General features: G+C 46.9%; 1 protein-coding gene across 1 annotated transcript; it reads right to left on the reverse strand.

Moving 5' to 3' along the window:
• Window positions 1-2,561: 2,561 nt before the first annotated feature.
• CD3E (CD3 epsilon subunit of T-cell receptor complex) lies at window positions 2,562-11,368 on the reverse strand (the record flags this gene model as incomplete). Its single annotated transcript, XM_080717296.1, has 7 exons — window positions 2,562-2,618; window positions 3,618-3,664; window positions 4,316-4,483; window positions 5,339-5,557; window positions 8,163-8,262; window positions 10,371-10,391; window positions 11,306-11,368. The coding sequence occupies 7 exons, from the start codon at window positions 11,366-11,368 to the stop codon at window positions 2,562-2,564; spliced, it is 675 nt and encodes a 224-aa protein (XP_080573422.1).
• Between the last annotated feature and the right edge of the window lie 4,726 nt (window positions 11,369-16,094).

Here is a 16,094-nt window from a genome sequence, read left to right on the forward strand (position 1 = left end):
CACTTCCACACTCAGCCTCTCTACCTATCTTTTTGAGGACATTTGGCAGGATGGAGAGCACTCCTGTGCTCAGTGAGTACTGGGAACAGTTGGGAGCCCTGAAGTTGAGCTGTCCTGTGCCGATTTCTGTCCTTGCTGACTGTGACACCTCCTTTGTAAATGGAGGTGTCATCATAAGGATTAAAGGAGATGGAAAGGGCTCAACATAATTTCTGCAGCATAGCAAATGTTACTGAGGTACACTAGCCCTTACTGCTTTTATCATACCGAGCTAGGTCTTCCCTTGACTGTACACAATCATATGTACCTGGGACAAAAGCTGCCATTAGGGCAGCCTGTGGATCAGCAAGCTTGTGGTGAGCAACATCACTGGATCTGAGCCCAGATGTTGATGCTTACAGGGAAAGACAGACATCTGAAGCAGGGCACACAGTTTGCAACCACTGCCGAAGGCCAAGCTTCTGCAGTGTGTGGAGGGCAGCCAGTCACCAAGGCCTTTTTCCACCACGTGGCCATGGACTGACAGAGCTCTTTGGTCAGCTGATGAGAGCCTGCTGCTCTGGGCTGGCTCCTTCTTGCTCTGGCCGCCTGTCTCTGGGCAGGCAGCGTGTACTGTGGGAGACTGAGCAGACGGCTCTCCCACGCTCTCCCACGCTAGCCCTAACCCTCTCACCCTCACTCCCAGCAGCCACATCCTGCTGTTGCTGCTGCTGCCTCTGGGGCAGAGCGAGGGATGCAGCCGCAGCCGCAGAGCGCCTCCTCCTCTGCTCCTCCTGGCTCAGCCGCTCTTCCTGGCAGCTGGTGGGAACCCATGCTTCATCCCCAAAGCCCCCTTGCACCACCACCCTTCTCGTGCCTCCATTTGCCTTTCCAGGGTCCCCATCGCTGTCTTGCTCAGTGTATGAACTGACCACTCCAGTAGGGACACATTGATCACTCTGCCACCTTTTACTTGTTTATTTATCTCTTTGTTTATTGTGTTACTGGGGATGGAACCAAGGATTATTCTGCTTCCGAGCTATAGTCCCAGCCCTATTTTTTATTTTATTTTATTTTATTTTATTTTATTTTATTTTATTTTATTTTATTTTATTTTTGTGGAACCCAGGGGCATCTACCTCTGAACTACACCACCAGCCCTATTTTTTTATTCTTTATTTTGAATGAGGGTCTCACTGAGTTGCAAAGGGCCTCACTGATTAGAAGAGGATGCCCACGAACTCAGATCCTCCTGTCTCAGCCTCCCAAATGCTGGGATTACAAGCAAAGGATCTCACTAAGTAATCGAGGCTGTCCATGAACTGGGATCCTCCTGAACTGGATGGCATGGAACCCTAGCTCAACGTACATACAAAGGTATTCAATGCAAATGTGATGAATAAAATTAACTTATCCAGTAATGTATTGTTTGTTGTTAATATATATATATATATTTTGTGTGTGTGTGGTACTGGGGATGGAACCCAGGGGCATTGTACCTCTGAGCTACACCCCCAGCTCTATTTTTTTAGTCTTTTTATTTTTGAAACAGGGTCTCACTGAGTTGCAAAGGGCCTCACTAAGTAGCTGAGGCTGTCTGCGAACCACGATCCTCCTGTCTTAGCCTCCCAGTTGCTGAGATTACAAGCGTGTGTCACCACGCCTGGCCTTATTCTTTATTTTGAAACAGGGTCTCACTAAGTTGCAGAGGGCCTTGCTACATTGCTGGGGCTGGCCACAAACCTGTGATCTTCCTGTCTCAGCTTCCCAAGTACTGAGATTACAGCATAGGTCACTAATGCCTGGCTCTCTATTACCTTTCCGTTAGTCTGTCTGTCTGTCTGTCTGTCTCTCCCTCAGACAATGTCCCCACCAGCTGGGAGAATAGGTAGTACTTGCACTTGGGGCCACATGACCAGCACTGAAAATGGGAAGAACCTGGGTTATTGTAGAAAACAAGGTGGCCTCTGAGGACCTCCCAGAAAATAGGGACAGGAATCTGTTTAGCCAAAGATACTTTATTGCTTTTTTCTGTTGGCGGAGAGGCGCCTACATGCAGACAGCCACCCAATGGCTGATGATGAAGACCAGGGGAGGGGGTTCAGGCTTAGGTCTGGGCCAAGATCTGCAAATGGGACAGGGCCTCTGCCAACATTAACCCAGCTCATCCCCAGAGAAAGGCTGCAAAAGAGCTGGAAAAGACAGAAAGTTGTACGGAATTTTTAGAGATGAGGACAATTTATATGCAGGAAAAGGAGGAACCTAAGGTAGAAATATCCACATAGGGGGTGGGGGGAAGAGAGGAATTAGAGGAGAGCGAATAGCAGAAATCAATATCCTGATGAGGGCAGGCTGGGCGTGAAGGCCTGACCAGCCCTGATGTTTCAAAGGACAATGAAGACATCGTGTTTGGAGCGGGGCCAGCAGAGAAGGAAGGAAGGAAGGAGCCGTGGCAGGGCTGGTGGGTGAGCTCGTGAGGAGGCTGCTTGTGTGTGTGTGGGGTCTGGGACTTGTCCAGGGAATGAGGGACAGCAGGGTTCCCAGAGCGAGGCAGACCCAGGCCAGAGAATCTTCCAGAATGGTCAGATTCCTCTCTGATTCAGGCCAGAATACAGGTCCCGCTGGCCTTTCCGGATGGGCTGGAGGTGGAACAGACAGGAGGTGGTTAGTGGACAGGAGTAAATACTACCTAAGGAAGGAGGGATGGGAGATAGAGCTGCAGGCCGTGGGAAGTGCACTGGGTTTGGAGTCAGGAGGTGGGCATGGACTCCAGGCTGGCACTGACAGGTAGGAGGCTTGAGAGGGCCATCTACTCCCATCGGCGGCAGCTTCCCACCTCAAAAAGGTAAGTCCAAGGACACACCTCTCAGGGCTTGCACTGCTCCTGTGCGGCTAGGCAAGCACTCTACCTCTGAGCCCTGGTTAAGTGAAGTCACTCAAGGGAAAGGAAGTATCACCTGCTTGGCTGTGCTCAGTCAATGTTTGTGAGTGTGTCCTGATGTGTCAGCCACTGTTTCACAACTATTAGCACACACCCGCCAGCCAGTGAGAGCAGCCCCGGTGGCCCTCCTGGGGCCAGGGATGGGCGACATCAGACTCTGTGAGGGTGCCATGGGGGAGCTTGGGGCTATTTGCACATGAAGCTTTTTCATATATATATATAATCTTTGGTACTAGGGGGTGAACTCGGGGCCATTCTACCTCTGAGCTACATTCTTAGACCTTTTTATTTCAAAACAGGACATTTATAAGTTGCTAGGGCTGGCCTTGAACCTGTGATCCTCCTGTCTCAGCCTCCCAAATACTGGGGTTACGGGCATTGCTACTGCACCCGACTGATCGTTGTCATATTTTAGTAACTAGCTGACTGGCTGGCACGTGGTACTGAAACATTAGGTTAGGAGAGGTATATATGGTATTCTCCAGGGCTGTGCCCCAGCCAAGGAATGAGCCAGAGAAAGACGGGTGCGCCCCCCTCAACTTTTCTGAGGTCGTCCTGCTCTGCCTTGAAGGAGGTAGGGGGTGCTTGGTGTGTTGTCCTGGGAGCCCTGGGAGAGGGCTTTGGAGTGTCTGGCAGATGAGAGGGGACAGTCCTATGTGTCCCCTGCCCTCGCTTCCCATCCACTCCATTCGGTTACCTCATAGTCTGGATTGGGAACAGGTGGTGGCCGCTCCTTGTTTTGTCCTGCAGAGTAGAAAAGGGAAAAGTATTTACTTCCGTGTGTGAATACCAACCTTGTTTTTGGTGCTGAGGATTGAATCCATTGGCATTCTACCTCCAAGCTACACCCCAGCTCTTTTTATTCTGAAACGGGGTCTCGCTAAGTTGCGGAGACTGACCTCAGACCTGCGATTCAGGTATTGGGATCACAGGTGTGGGCCATGGCATGGGAACGCCAGACTTGCAGGAGCCAGGAGCGTGTGCTGGCCTGAGGCTGGCGGTCCCCTGTGTCTTCTCCTCCAGGTTTCCCTCTTTTTTCCAGCCACCCTCTTTTCTTCCTTTTCTCCCATCCCTAAGGACCCCACACTGTCCTCATAGTTTTGTTTCTGTGACTGTCCCTGCACGCAACTCCTTCTTTTGTTCTTCCCATGGAAGCAGGGGAAGGAAAAGGCAGGAACTGACATCCCAAAGTCCCTCCTCTCGTAGCAGGGTGCTGACAGCATTGGAGGAGGGGGGCCTGCAGTTCTCAGGGTGCTGTCGCACCTTCCTAGGGCAGGAGGGCGGGAGCGAGCTCTGTGGGAAGCCCTCTGTGGAAGGTTCTGAGAAGTAGCTGCGTCCTGTGGACCACGGACCTTCTACTGGGGATGTTCTAGGCCCTGCTCCAGGGTCTCTTACCCCTGGGCCGACCACCAGCACCGGTCCCTCGTGTCACAGGTTTGGCCTTGGCCTTTCTGTTCTTGCTCCAGTAATACACCAGCATCAGCAAGCCTAGAGTGACGCAGATGTCCACTAGGACGACTGTGGCCACGGTCATCAGGTCCACCTCCACGCAGCTCTCACACACTGTTGGGAGAGAAGAGGAGGATGACTATGGAAGAGAGAGAAAACACAGGGCTCCGAGGATGAAGGAGGGTCTCCCTCAACAAGGGCAGAACCCTCCCCCACCCCATACATTTAGAACAGAAGCAGTAGCAACAGAAGCCAACAGTCCTGGGCTCAAGTCTCAGCTCCAGCGCATACTAGAAGTACGAGTTGTAAATGTATGTTCAGTGCATGCTGTTTCCTCCTTGACAAGAGAGAAACACAGTAGCATGCGACTCACGAAGATTTGGGAAGGAATTCATGAAAAAATCCCTGGCAAGCAGGACTTTGGGCAGTGTGCTTGAAACTTTATATTTTATTTTATTTGCAGTACTGGGGATGGAACCCAGGAGCATTCTATCTCCAAGCTACATCCTCAGCTCTATTTTTTATTCTTTATTTTGAAACAGGGCCTCACCAAGTTGCGGAGGGCCTCACTAAGTAGCTGAGGCTGGCCGTGAACCTGTGATCCTCCTGTCTCAGCTTCCCAAGTACTGGGATTACGAGCGTGCACCACCATGCCTGGCTTGTTATTATTATTATGCCTCAGCTTAAAAATTTTAAAACCAAAGAAAGCTTGAGTTTTCTTTGCAAATCCTCCTGAAGCACGCACCTGTGGATAACACATCAACTCATGCTAGAGTGCCGGGTTTCTGGGAGGAGCACAACATAAATATCCCTCACCTGCTCATCTCTTGGGAAGTTGCCGTTTCAGGCAGAGCTCTGACTGAGGTTACCTAGATACCCCCATGTTGGTGTTAATTATATTCTAGAAAATACCAATGCTGTATCCATGAACCCTGTGCGAGCCCCCTCTGGAGGGCTCCGCTGAGTTACCTCTGGCTTTCAGGTACAGGTAATGGTTTTTCTGGGTTGAATAGCAGGCATAATAGCCACTGTCCTCCATTTCTGAAAAATTCTCCAGAATGAGTTGGTTTTTCTTCTCATCCTTTAACTGTATGCCATTTTTTTCCCAATTCACGGTGTCCGATGAAGGATCAACTGTCGGCGGGCAGGTCAGCACCACCCTGGTTCCGGAGATGGAGACTTTGTATTCTGAGCAATGGGACAGGGGAGAAGGGAAGTTGGAGGAAGAAATCAGAAAAATATCCCAGGTGAATAGTTATAAAATAAACAACCAAATGCAGGATTCACTGGGGCCTTAGATTCACTGTCCATCAGAAGGGAGGCTGCTGGCTGGAGGGTGTGGAAGGAGGGACCCGGAGACTGCTGGATTCAAAGTTAAAGTGGAACTTGGGGAGGAAAGGATAGAAGTAAAGAAAACCCAAAATCCTATTGGGAAACTTTGTAAAACGGGGCTTGGGCATGTCATGCCGGGAGGTCTTTTGTTCTTGAGCTAATCTCTCTACCCACCGAGTTGTATCCTTAGACAAATCATAAAGAAAGAAGCAAAAACTCACGGCTCTGTGTATGATCACCTGGAAAAGAGAAAGAAAAGATCAGTAAGAAAAAAAAATCTAAGTGTACATTTGAGGAAAATTTTTTCTAGTGAGATTAGATACAGTCCTCAAGAGTTCCCAAAGAGGAGAGCCCCAAGCCTTGAAAGTGACATAGGAGCTGGGTGTGGTGGGGCACGCCTGCAATCCCAGTGCTTGGGAGGCTGAGATTAGAGGATTAGGATTAGATTAGAGATTAGAGGATTAGGATTTGAGCCTCAGCAATTTAGTGAGACTCTCAGAAACCTAGAGAGACACTATTTCAAAGCAAAAAAATAAAAAGGGCTAGTGGTGTAGGTTGGAGGTAGAACACCCTGGATTTAACACCAAGTACCAAAACTAAAAAAATAAAATAAAATAGGCATATTTTTAAAGATTTATACACATTCACTTTTATGTGCATCCATGACATTTCATAATAGTTAAGAAAATGAACTTCTATCTTCTGTATTATATAAATCTGCATTTATAACTCTGATTGGACTGCATATTTATTTTCTAAACCTTTATTTACTTTTCTGTATAATGGGGATGTTAAATGAGTTAAATAAGGAAATTCAGGTAAAATATTTGGAGCAATACCTAGAATATATATATCCATCAATGTTTAATGCTTATTATCAATGGTCATTTGCTTTCTATATAATAATAGCTAAAATTCACCTACTGCCTTCTATGTCAGATAATAGTCTAAGTGCCTTAAGTGAGCCGCTTGCTCAACTTTCATGACAACCCTATAAGCCAGGTATCATTATCATTTCCATTTTACACATGCGGATGTACACAGAAAAGTTAAGGAAATCATTCAGATGCTTAGCAAGCAGGATGTTGAGTGAGGATTTAGACATCACAGTCTCACTCCAGAGCCACCTCTTTTTTTTGTGTGTGTGGTACTGGGGATTGAACTTGGAGGGACATTCTCCCTCCAAGCTACACCTCCAGTCCTGTTTTATTTTCTTATTTTATTTACCATACTGGGGATTGAACCCAGGAGCATTCTACTTCTGTGATACACTCTCAACCCTATTTTTCAGACTTTCTTTCTTTTCTTTTTTTTTTTTTTTGGTACTAGGCATAGAACCCAGGGGCATTCTACCTCTGAGCTACACCACCAACTCTATTTTTTATTCTTTATTTTGAAACAGGGTCTCACTGAGTTGCAAAGGTAAGTAGCTGAGGCTGGCCACGAACTGCGATCCTTCTGTCTCAGCCTCTCAAATGCTGGGATTACAAGCATGCACCACCATGCTCGGCTCTATCTTTATTTTGAAACAGGGTCTCACTAAGTTGTGGAGGGCCTCACTAAGTAGCTGAGGCTGGCTGTGAACCTGCGATCCTCCTGTCTTAGCCTCTCAAGTACTGGAATTACAAGTATGTACCACCATACTCGGCTTTTTATATTTATTTATTTATTTATTTATTTATTTATTTATTTATTTATTTTGGTGGTACTGGGGTACCTGGAAACCCTTCTACCTCCGGGCTACACTCCCAGACCTATTTTATATTTTATTTGGAAACAGGGTCTCTTAAGCCAGCGTAGCTGGCTTTGAGCCTGCGCGATCCTCCTGTCTCCGCCTCCCAAGCGCGGGGATTACAAGCGTGCACAACCACGCCTGGCCTATTTTTTATTTTTTGAAACAGAGTCTTGCTAGGTTGATGAGAGTGTCACTACTTACTGAGGCTGTCCTTGAACCTGTGATCCTCCTGTCTCAGCATCACAATTCTGGGATTAAAGCCACCACGCCCAATTCAGTCACCTCTTAACCTCACAGTGGATGGCTCTCTCTCCCTGCCTAAAGTATTTCTCCTCCTCAAAACACAAGCTTATTCTTTAAAACTCAGCTTAAAAGTAACCTCTTCCTTCTGTTGGTCATGGTGGCGCATGCTTGTAATCTCTGTGCTTGGGACACTGAGACAGGAGGATCGTGCAGGTTCGAAGTCAGCATCTCTGGCTTAAGAGACCCTGTTTCCAAATAAAATATAAAATAGGTCTGGGAATGTGGCCCAGAGGTAGAAGGGTTCCATCCCCAGTCTCTCTCTCTCTCACACACACACACACACACACACACACACACACACACGTAACCTCTTCCAAGAGCCTTCTTCAACTGCATTCTGTGGAGTGGCTATTCCTCTCTCTGTTTCATTTTACTCTGTATTTACCCAGATCCTTGTACACAATGAGCTATACTGTCAATTACTTGTCTTTCCCACAAGACAGATGGCTCCTTGAGGAGAAGGAACTGGTAAAGCATCCAGACTTTTGTCTACTTCCTCAGTCAAACAATATCCATTGAATACCTGCTATGGGCCAGACACTGGACCAGGTAAATGAAACTCTGTCTCTGCCTCTAAAGAACTCATGTGTTACAGTTAGATATAAAATATCTCCTAAACCCCTCATTTATTAATATTCAGGGATAATATAGTGGAGTCATAAAGGTTGTAATCCCAGCAGTGGATAAATCCATTGAAATGGATTTACCAGGGTGGTACCCAGTAGACAGGTAGGGTATAGCTGGAGGAGGTGGTCCCTGGGGGTGCGAAATTGGAGATTATATATGGTTCCTCCTCCTCCTGTTCTCTCATCTTGCTACCAGCCTTCATGAATGAGCACAGCCCATATGCTTTCCCTTCCTCTGCCTCCCGTCACCATGCCCTGAGGTCTGTGGTCCCCGGACTCACTTGAACTGAACCCAAAATACGTAAGAAATCTCCTTTCCTCTAAGTTACATGGTCAGTCTTTTAGATTACAGCTGCAAGAATGCTGACCACAACATCATGGTTTATCCAAAAACACATGGGTGCTACAAAACACACCCAGATGAATATTTTGGGATACACACACACACACACACACACACACACACACACACACACAGCTATAAGGATACCTGCCAGACATCAACACATACAAGCACATCTTACATAGACCCCATAGGAAGATGCTCCCACTGCTTGTCCTGGTTCTCAGTGTTTACTACTGTGAATGTCCTCTACAACCATTTTGTTCCATATCTGAAAAGAGGCTGCAGCGAGAGAAGAGTTCCCTTACCAGTTTCTACAGTATCTGAAAAGGAAATAAGAAGCCATTAGCAACATTTCTATCAGTGAACAAGAACAGCCCCTGTCCCTACCGGATGGATTAGGGCTCTTCCCTCCATCTGTAGAAAACAATGGACCTTTCAATTTCCTTGGCTGTATATGACAAGCTATTTGGGGCCTTCCATTCTACTTTAAGTATTTAATGGATATTTGCAAAAATGGCTGCTAAGGATACCATAGGTCAGGTGGTACAATAGAAAGTAGTGTGTGTGTGTGTGTGTGTGTGTGTGTGTGTGTGTGTGTGTGTATACTGGGGATTAAATACAGGGGCATTCTACCTCTAAGCTTCATGCCCAGCCCTATTTTATTTATTTATTTATTTTTGAAACAAGGTCTTGCTAAGTTGTTGAGGGTCTTGCTATGTTGCCGAGGCTGACTTCGAACCTGTTATCCTCCTGTCTCAGCCTCCCAAGTACTAGGATTACAGGCGTGTGTGCAACAACACACCTGGCTGAAGTAGCTGCTTTTGAACACAATGCCAGCCCTCTCAGTTAAGGAGCTCACTGAATAGAGACCTCTCCAGGATTGAGACAGTCCAGACTCTTAGTGTTGTGACTGAGCAAGCAGGTCCAGGCCAGGCACGCACGCACATGGATGTGCACATTGCAAAGTAATCAGACACCTGGTTCTGAACCTGCACCCAGGCCCTGTCCGCTCACCCAGGGTAACCCCAGGCATGCACTCTGGCCAGCTGCACATCCTTTACAAAACTGCACACAGAGTAGGATATGCGAATCATGAAAACTGTTGTTACTTTCAACATATTTTAACAATCTGCATTTTCCTTTCGAATCAAGACTGGTTATTTTTATGATACCTACTGATTACCTTTCCTGAGGGGGGTAGATTTTTTAGGAAAAGGCAAAGGAGAGTAGTAAAAAACTGTTTTGCTCCTTTTTGTGGATGCCCTGGGAGGCCTAGAGGAAGCTCCACTCACCATCAGATCTGAGATACAGGTGATTTCCTTGCCGTGCACATGCCATACGCAATATGCCTAGGTTGTACAGCGATGACTGGGCTATGTGGTACAGCTTATTGTGCCTTGGCCACAGACCTGTCCAACATCTTACTTTACTCAATACTGTAAGCAATTTTAGCACAGTAATAAGTATTTGCATATCTAAACAGATCTGAACAAGAAGGTACAGTAAAAATGCTAGGTGACAGAAAATTTTAAGCTCCAATATATTCTTATGGGACCACTGTTGTAAATACTGCCAGTTGTTGTCCAAAACATTGTTATTCCGCACATAGCTTAAACAAGAGTCTTGGGTTGCTTTCATAACAAAGAAAGTGTATCTTACCTTCTTGTCCCCAAGCACCAACTGGAAAATAAATAAAAAAGAGTTAGTAAGTGTTGAAATGCCTACAATTCCAAACAGAAAAAGGATCATGGTCCAGTCTGCCATTAAGGAGCATCTAAAGTTCTTCCGAACCCTCAACCCCATAGTCATTTCTGGACCTCAGAAACGCGACTTTTACTGCTGGGGATTGACTAGAGTTCCTTGGCAACTTGGGAAGAAACAAAGTAAGGAAACATCCAGCAGAAAACATGAACAAGGTATTGACAAGCAGAAGTTAGAAAAAGTTGTGGCTGCTTTTTGAATGAATGGGAAAATAATTTTGCAAATAAGCCTTTATTATTATTATTATTATTATTATTATTATTATTATTTTGCAGAACTGTGGATAGAACCCAGGAGCATTGTTCCTCCGAGCTACACCCCCAGCCCTAGTTTTTAGTCTTTTTATTTTTGAAACAGGGTCTCAGTGAGTTGCAAAGGGTCTTGCTAAGTAGCTGAGGCTATCTGCGAACCGTGGCCCTCCTGTCTCAGCCTCCAAAATGTTGGGATTGCAAATGTGTGCCACTATGCCCGGCCTAAGCCTCCATTTTTAATGGAGTGGTCTCAAGCTCCTGGCTGGCTACACACTTTGGGATTGATGTTCCTTCCCAGGGTCCTGCCTGTCAGATGGTCCCCTCCCCCATCTCATCAACTCACAGCCCTAGAGAGGCAGCTTTTCTTTCTTTTTTTTTTTTTTTTTTGGTGGTACTGGGGTTCCTGGAAGCCCTTCTACCTCCGGGCTACACTCCCAGACCTATTTTTTATACTTTTTTATTTGGAAACAGGGTCTCCTAAGCCAGCGCACGCGGCTGGCTTCGAACCTGCGCGATCCTCCTGTCTCTGCCTCCCAAGCGCGGGGATTACAAGCGTGCGCCACCACGCCCGGCGAGAGGCACCTTTTCTAAAGTCACTGGCGCTGCAGGTGTCTGAGAGTAACAGAGCAGGATGAAGCTGCGCATCTCTGCCTTCATTCTGTATCTGTCTCCATTATTACCTTCGACTTTGGATCAGCTTCCTGTTGAGCTTTGCATAGACTCATTTAAGGAGTAATTGGTGATCTAAGCCGAGTGCGGTGGCGCATGCTTTGTAATCCTAGTACCTGGGACGCTGAGACAGGAGGGTCGCAAGTTCATGGCCCTCTACAACTCAGTGAAACCCTGTTTCAAAATAAAGAATAAAAAAAGTAAGGCTGGGGATGTAGCTTGGAGATAGAATGTTCCTGGGTTCCATCCCCAGTGCTGCAAAAAATTAAAAATTAAAAATTAAACTGGCAAGTTGCCTTCTTCAAGGCCCAAGACACTGTGATTGGAGTGATTAAAGTACTTCAAGCTTTGCAGGGACATTCAACTGCCAGCTTTTACACTGTCCTGTTCCAGACTCCTGGAACATCGCCTAAAAGTCTCCAGTCACTGCCCCTTGCCTTCCAGGAAGAGCAGGGCCTGGCAGGCAGATAGCTCCTGGATGGGAATGCTCTCCTAAGCAGGATTAATCATCTCACGGGGACTGAACATCCCCTCTCAGGATCATAGTGCTGATAGAAACACAGCCTGTGATGTACCCAGAGATTGCCCCTCGAGCGAGAAAGACTTCTTTCAGAGCCACCTGCACAAACAGAAGTGAGATGACAACCCGTCAGGCCACACTTTGATCAAAACTGCTTAATTGTGCACACATCTCAGCCCCAGCCCTGCGTCTTCTGCTGTTTAAACCTAAAGCTCGTGTCAGTACCCGAAGACACGGCGGAGATGCTTGATCTTGCCAAGGTGGCCATGTTGATTAAGGTTCTCTTCCTGCTTTTTACCACTAGTTTTTGCATTTGTGTTTTGGGGTGAGTGACCAAATCTGATTTGTTAGGACCCTCTGAGTTGGATTTCTGGCCTAGGACTCTGGAAATAAGAGCAGCGTAGGTACATTCTCAGGATGCCACATTTCTAGGGTTCCTGGGTTATTGACATTTCCCATTTTTTCCCTTAAGAAGAGCATAATTTATGCCATAAGCTTCTAGGAAAATGTCAGGTCAATTCCTGCAGACACTGTATCCTGTCTCTTGAGACCCAAAGTGTATTCTTTGCACCAATCACAGATTAATAAACCTGAAAGCTTATTAGAGAGGTGGAATCTCCACCCCCACTCTAGGCGTCTTGAAGCAGAAGCCCAGGTGATTTGTGAGCATCTTCAAGGCTGAGAAACCAAACCAAGACCAAATAGGAAGTGAAGGCGTCATGGCTGCTGCTCTGAGAGAGGAGCCCTAGTTCCTAGTACTTTAGAGGTCTTTGAAGTAAAACTGCGAGGGGCCACTTTGCCTCATGCCACACAGCCATTCTGAGCATAGCCCCGTAGACAGATGGTCTTAGTTTCCCAGATCAGCCTTAGCAATGACTAGCTGCATGGCTTTGAATATGCCATTTAATATCTTTGAGTATTAATTTCTTTTTCTGTAAAATAAAGGATATAACAAGGTGGATTTAAGGATCACATCCAGGGTGGAGGTAAGGATTAAATCAGTTAATGCACGGACAACATTTCTCTTTATCTTTACATAGTCTCGACACTCAATAAGTGGCAACTTTATTTTTTGCATTAGTTAGTTCATATGAGATATGCACATGCTCTTGCTTCTTTATCAATTTATGTCCTACTTTGCTTAAAAAATGAGCGAACAAATTGAAAGCTCTTGGACTCTTGAAAAGAACTAAAAATTATGAGGTAGTAGAAAGATGTTGAATTTTCTGGACCCTGTGCAGAGTTTCCATTCAATTATCTGGTCTCCCCCAAACAAAGAACAGAACTTAGCTCTTGTGATGTTGTCTGTGTTCGTTCTTGAGGGCTGAAAGCTGGGCTTCTTCTTGGTAGCAGAGACCTCTGCTCTAAATATTATCAGACTAACAGCTGTCCCGGCTGCTCCCTGAGTGGCTCTCCAGGCTTTGGGGACATGTCCCTTTTGCATGTCTCCAGCCCTGATCCCACACTGATACCAACAGTTCTCTACATCTTCTGGTAAATGGGACTCTTGGGCACCACTGGGCCACACTGGGAGGCTGAGAGCCTTCCAATGGCCTGGAGAAACACTACCCTTCCTCCATTTGCTCTACTCACCAGCCAGGAGCCAGAGCCCCAGGACTCTCCACAGGGTGCTCAGCCGCATCCTTGCTGGGCGCTCACTCTGCAAAGATGGCGGAGGCCGTCGGCTTATTACTTCTGAAAAGGAAAACAGATGAGGTTTTCAATACATCTGCTGGATACAAGGGCCCCAAGGCTTTCATCCCCATGCTAGGATGAAAGAGGTAGGCGCTCTAAGAGGAGACTCACCATTTTCTGAAGCAGGTGCTCCAGGCCCAGAGGGAAGGCTGGTTTCTGAACCTCACACAGGAAGTACAGAGGGGCCTCTGGGTCTGTGGGCTGTATGTTGCCTGGAAATGCTCAAGGCAGAGGTCTCCACCTGGGCTGGCTAAGGAAACCTGGTCTCACGTCTTCCCAGACGGGTGAGCAAGAGGACTCTGGGGAAACCTGAAGGGACAGTGAGAAATGGCCGCCCTGGAACTGCCTGAGCTGTGTACAGTGCACCCCCACACAGAGGACTCTGCCGCCAGCGCCCCACCCCCACCCCACACACTGTGACAGGAAGAGAGAGAAGCACTGAGCACTCATTTTCTTTGTGGTGTCCCTAGCAGGCAGCAGCAGGATGCAACCATTTCATTAAAAGGAGCTTTTATCTTGAAAGTACATATTGTTAGAAAAACATGTCTCCTCCCTCCCTCTTACCCCATAATTTTGTAATATTTTTGTGCATGTGTGTGACTGGAGATTGAACCCAGGGGCATTCCACTTCTGAGCTATACCCCCAGCACTTTTCTTCCTTCCTTCCTTCTCTTCTTTCTTTCTTTCTTTCTTTCTTTCTTTCTTTCTTTCTTTCTTTCTTTCTTTCTTTCTTTCTTTCTTTCCAGTACTGGGGCTGGAACCCAGGGACATTCTGCCTCCGAGCCTCACCCCCAGCCCTATTTTCTATTCTTTATTTTGAAACAGGGTCTCACTGAGTTGCAAAGGGCCTCACTAAGTAATAGCTGAGGCTGTCCATGAACCGTGATCCTCTTATCTCAGCCTCCCAGCACTCTTTCTTCCTCCCTCCCTCCCTCCCTCCCTCCCTCCCTCCCTTTTCTTTCTTTCTTTCTTTCTTTCTTTCTTTCTTTCTTTCTTTCTTTCTTTCTTTCTTTCTTTCTTTCTTTCTTTCTTACCATTTTACCTCCAGGCTACACTCCCAGACATATTTTTTTTTTATTTTATTGGAAACAGGGTCTCTTAAGCCAGCAAGGCTGGCTTCAAACTTGCACGATCCTACTGTCTCTGCCTCCCAAGCGCAGAGATTACAAGTGTGTGCCACCACGCCCAGATTTTTTTTTTTTTTTTGTGATACTGGGGTTCCTGGAAACCCTTTTACCTCTGGGATACACTCCCAGACCTATTTTATATTTTTATTTGGAAACAGGGTCTCTTAAGCCAGCGTGGCTGGCTTCGAACCTGCGTGATCCTCCTGTCTCCGCCTCCCAAGTGCGGGGATTACAAGCGTGCGCCACCACGCCCAGCTTATGTTTCATTTTTTTTTTTTTTTTGGTGGTACTGGGGTTCCTGGAAGCCCTTCTACCTTTGGGCTACACTCCCAGACCTATTTTTACATTTTTATTTGGAAACAGGGTCTCCTAAGCCAGCACACACGGGTGGCTTCGAACCTGCACGATCCTCCTGTCTCTGCCTCCCAAGCGCGCGGGGATTACAAGCGTGCGCCACCACGCCCGGCTTATGTTTCATTTTAAAACAGGATCTCACTAAGTAACTGAGGCTGGCTGCCAACCCTGATTCTCCTGTCTCAGCCTCCTAAGTACTGGGATTACAAGTGTGTGCCATCACATCTAGCCCCTGTATAATCTTTACAAAAACAAAATACAATACTCAATGTTAAAGAGTACAGAGTGAGTCTCTTGACTAAGCAAGTTGACACAACCTTCCTTTGTTTTTATGCATGCATTAATCAGATGCTTACTAGATCCTGGAATTATGCTAAGGGCTCTCCTGACATAGCTCATTCTCAAAACCCTCCCAGGCAGGTACTATTTTTTCTCATGTTGTACTTGAGCAGTGGATGCTGTTGGCAGTGCCCACACCCTCATGCTCAGCTCTGGCTGCACTGCTGCCCTAGGCACTGCCTGGTTTATTGCCCCAGGATCACGACGGCCGTGGTCACAGGCCAGTTGACATCAATGGGCCAAGTCACTCACTCTCTTCTATTTGTGTTGCAGGTGTTTCCATGATGGATGTTCTCTGGTGGGCGTTAAGCTGGGATGCAAAGGACCACTCCACAACAACTCCTGTGGGTCCGTTCACATGCCTCTTCCCCAGACCCCTGTCTGCAGTCATCTTCGCCCCCAGTCTCCTATTACTGTTTGTTCCAGGCCTCTGACCAATCGGCCACGAATCTCTACGCATTTTAACATTAGGCTACTTCTCTTTCCATACCAAGAAATGTGCAGCTAGGTGTGGTGGCACATGCCTGAAGTCCCACTACTTGGGAGGCGAAGATAGGAGGACTGCAGGTTCAATACCAGCCTCAGTGACTTAGCAAGGCCTTGATTCAAAATAAGATGAGTAGAGCTGGGCCTGGTGGCACACGTTTAGAATCCCAGTACTTGGGAG

This window comes from Muscardinus avellanarius, assembly GCF_963383645.1.
Source record: "Muscardinus avellanarius genome assembly, chromosome: 1".
Lineage (NCBI taxonomy): Eukaryota > Metazoa > Chordata > Mammalia > Rodentia > Gliridae > Muscardinus > Muscardinus avellanarius.